The sequence below is a fragment of the Sinocyclocheilus grahami genome, unplaced genomic scaffold (assembly GCF_001515645.1).
Source record: "Sinocyclocheilus grahami isolate Dianchi unplaced genomic scaffold, SAMN03320097.WGS_v1.1 scaffold1755.1, whole genome shotgun sequence".
In the NCBI taxonomy this organism is placed as follows: Eukaryota; Metazoa; Chordata; class Actinopteri; order Cypriniformes; family Cyprinidae; genus Sinocyclocheilus; species Sinocyclocheilus grahami.
Window position 1 is genome coordinate 124,818 of NW_015506934.1, and position 3,561 is coordinate 128,378.

The following is a 3,561-nucleotide window of genomic DNA, read 5'->3' on the forward strand; positions in this document are numbered from 1 at the left end:
CACACACACACACACACACACAGTCTCTCTCTGAGAGCCAATGGGAGTCCAGACACAAAATTATGATATGAGCTCATCTCATTCTTGTACAACAGCACAACTGGACTGTTACGGCTCACATCCATAAAAAAATCATTCCCAACTCATCTCAGCTCTGACTCGGCCAGGAAGGTTTCTGACTGTCAGCTGTGTGTTTGTGTTTGATTATTTTACTCAGGCTTATTATCTGATGAAGGTAAACATGCTTACCATCCTCTCAGCGCGTGAAGCGTTCCCCTGTCAGCAAACAGATCCCTCCCAGCATCCTCCACGTCATCACAGATGTCTCTCCTCTCACCGCTCAGCGACTGACTCTCGTAGATGAGCACCTGCGTTCATAAGGAAACTTCAGATCCTTGTGCACACATGGGTTAGTACAGCCGATGTGCGCGCTACCATTAAACTCCTGACACTGAGACACTGGCACAATCTGAACAAATCAAGCCCGTGAGGATATAGCTTGAGGAGTCGTTTGAGTCTTTTATTTTTTGTGCTGCAAAATATATGACTATTTGGCACTATTAGCAAGCTGAGAGTGGAATAGCATTCTGTTACTGCAGTGCCAACACATTCCAGCAATTGATAACATAACAAATATGACTTAAAACAGAGTTAGAGCCCTTTTTTACTGATTCAAAGCCCCATTGGGCAATGCAAAGGAAATGCCAAAAGCTGTTCAAAGACTCAAGTGCTCAAACTAAACAGACAACCATTCGTATGAGATGCCCAAGTTGAGCTGAACTTACTGCTGCAGGTCTAGGGTTGACCTTTCCGAACCCTCCGATCTCTCCCTGTGAGGACATGAAGGATTTAAAAGCTTGTTAATATAAATATAAGCATATCTCATTCTAGACCAGAGGGAGGCAAACTCTGGCCCGCGGGCTCTTTCATCCGCTGGTGAGGCAGTTGGTTCAAAATGACTAATTTATTGATGCAACATCAGCAAAACCCAATAGATGGTGCTTTAGTCTGCAGTGCTGTATATAACTGTTACATATACAGTATATATTCAGTCAGAATTAGAATGTGCTCAGTAATATCGCCAGGGTTGGATTTATCTCTTATTGCGACATATGCTAAAGAAATGTTTGGGCCCCTTTGCTTATTAATATATAAGGGATCTGTTGTGGATTGAGGGGAACAAAAACACGTGTTATTTACTTTACATTTTTTCTGGATGAAATGATCAAATGTGACTTATTTTATTCTCATTAAGAAAACAAGAAGAGATGGTACGAGAATAGAACTGCCACGTATACTTCCACATACAAGTATACATGTAGTACAGTAGTATCAGAGTGTCAATTTGGAATAAAGCTTAATTTGTCATGCATATACTATGCGGCCCCTCACTTATATAAAAAAAAACTTGATGTGGCCCTTGAGTCAAGACGTTTGCCCACCCCTGTTCTAGACCACAAGTCTTCAACCCTGCTCCTGGAGACCCACTGTCCTGCAGAGTTAGATCAGACACACCTGAACCAGATAACCAGGATCAGGCCAGGTGTGCTGGAGCAGGATGGAAATAAACTTTGCAGGACACTGGGTCTCCAGAAGCAGACTCTGCTTACCGTTGTGTTGCCTGCGCTACGACACACAGTGCGTTTAGTGTCTTCAGGTTCTTCATCACCTGATGGCATTATTCCAGACTTCAAGTACTGATAGAAAGGTGTATTGGTGTTCTTTCCAATATTAAACAGTGTGTCATCACATTCCCGTTCCTCCTGTATTCTATCCGGAGTGTCATTAGCAGTCTCACGCTCAGGTTTGGCCTCGATGAGCTGGCGGCGCTGTAGGATGCTGGAGTCCTCGTCATCGTCCTCACTGTCGTCTCCGCTCAGCGGTGCGTGGACGGACTCCTTGACTGAACTGCAGACCACACTGGACTGTAACTTCTCGCTGACCGACTGCAAGAGGGAGAGGATGGACGAGGCCGGCTGCTCCACGCTCCTCTGCTCCTCTTCTGTCGCTGGAGGAACCTGCAGTGTCTGCTGCCCTGAAGCCTCCTCGCGGCCGAACTCCTCCTCATAGATGGGGGACAGGGAGAAGGGGTATGCTTTGGCTCGACGTGTGCTAGGACTGTGCATGGGCCCCATGTCGTTCACGAACACCATGTCACTCTCCTCCTCCTCGCTGATGATGGCGAAGCCTCCATCGACCTGGTGGAGGTCAAGATCGTGAAACCGGGAGTGTTGGGGAACGACAGCCGCAGTTCTGCTGGAGCTGTCCACGGCGTCGAGGTGAATTCTACGACCGGAAACTGACACGACTGGCGATCCAGCATCTGCTCGGTTCACGCCGAGCTCTGTCTGGAGTGTAGCGGGGCTCAGGCTTTGGTAATCGGTGACGTCGCAGCGAAACGCTTGGACCGTGGCCCACTGAGAAGGATGGTGGACTTCAGTCACGGATGGCAGGACACATGAATCTATTCCAGCCCGAGAGACTCGGCAGACCTGTTCCTGCTCACCACTGCCTTCAGTCTTCTCAGGTTGATGGCTTTGTGGGATTTCTGACATCATATCTGCATCCGCTGTGTCAGATGCAAGACTGTGGCTAACGGGGTCTGACTTTCCCATTGCACTGAGAGTTTGGCTTTGTTGAAGACTCTCCTGATGCGCTGATGGAGCCGTGCCAGAAGTGCCACAGGAACCATTCAGGCTGAGTCTACAGTTATTGCTCATTGCATTGTCTTTGGCTGTATCCTGAGGTCTCTTTTCCCCTCTTACCCACTCCGCTTCACATACGGAGACGTCACCCGTGTGCTGCTCACGCCAGAGAGACTCCTCCGACAAGAGCTTGATGTCTGTTTTATGGAGATTAGGGGATAATGGCTCATCAGCAGCAGCACTGAGCACAGAGTTTCTCCCGCTGCTCTTACGGGTTCCATCCACGTTCTTTTCTTCAGAAAGATTTTCAAGAACGGCTTGATTCTCATTCTGAGAGCCGATTGGAGCGCTGCTAGTGACGACGTCAGAGGCCACGCCCACGATGCACCTGATGTCCGTGTCGGAGCCAGCGATGGACTCGTACCCTGAGGAGGGCGGTGACCTGCTGCAGTCCACATGGCCTGCTAGCGTTCCCTCGAGAACCGCAGACAATGTCTGGTCCGTCAACATCACGCCAAACTGATGCTCTGCATTAGTGCCGCCATCTCCACGGCCATCTGATCCTTCAAACAGCACTGCCTCGGAGCCTTCGCTGGGTTCATGGGTCGACAGGACCTCACGCTCCGTCTCAGATGCTTCCATCTTGTGCAGGGCAGCGAGGGCATTTGTCAGGATGTTATCCACCATCTTTTTAGACTCCAATTGCAGGACTTCTTCATCCATCCCAAAATCCACCGCAGCCCGTTTCAGCTCAAACTCCTCCAGAGTCCAGCACGTCTGAGAACCAGGGACTAGATCATCCGTTCTGTCTACAATTAAAGATGACTCTGATCTCTGAGTGTCGTGATGGTCTGTGTTGGTGTCTGAAATGGTCAGATCATCGTTGTCCCCCGATAGCGTCTGTGGCGTAGCACTC

At 49.2% G+C, this 3,561-nt stretch overlaps 1 protein-coding gene across 1 annotated transcript in view; it reads right to left on the reverse strand.

Moving 5' to 3' along the window:
* Window positions 1-3,561, reverse strand: part of LOC107572464 (absent in melanoma 1 protein-like) — a gene marked incomplete at its 5' end in the record, with an annotated part of 36,400 nt that overhangs the window by 15,428 nt on the left and 17,411 nt on the right. Inside the window, 3 exons of the mRNA XM_016258885.1 lie at window positions 250-368; window positions 786-830; window positions 1,611-3,561. The exon at window positions 1,611-3,561 is cut by the window's right edge and continues 1 nt beyond it. Coding sequence (XP_016114371.1) covers window positions 250-368; window positions 786-830; window positions 1,611-3,561 — 2,115 coding nt within the window. The remainder of the gene's footprint in view (window positions 1-249; window positions 369-785; window positions 831-1,610) is intronic.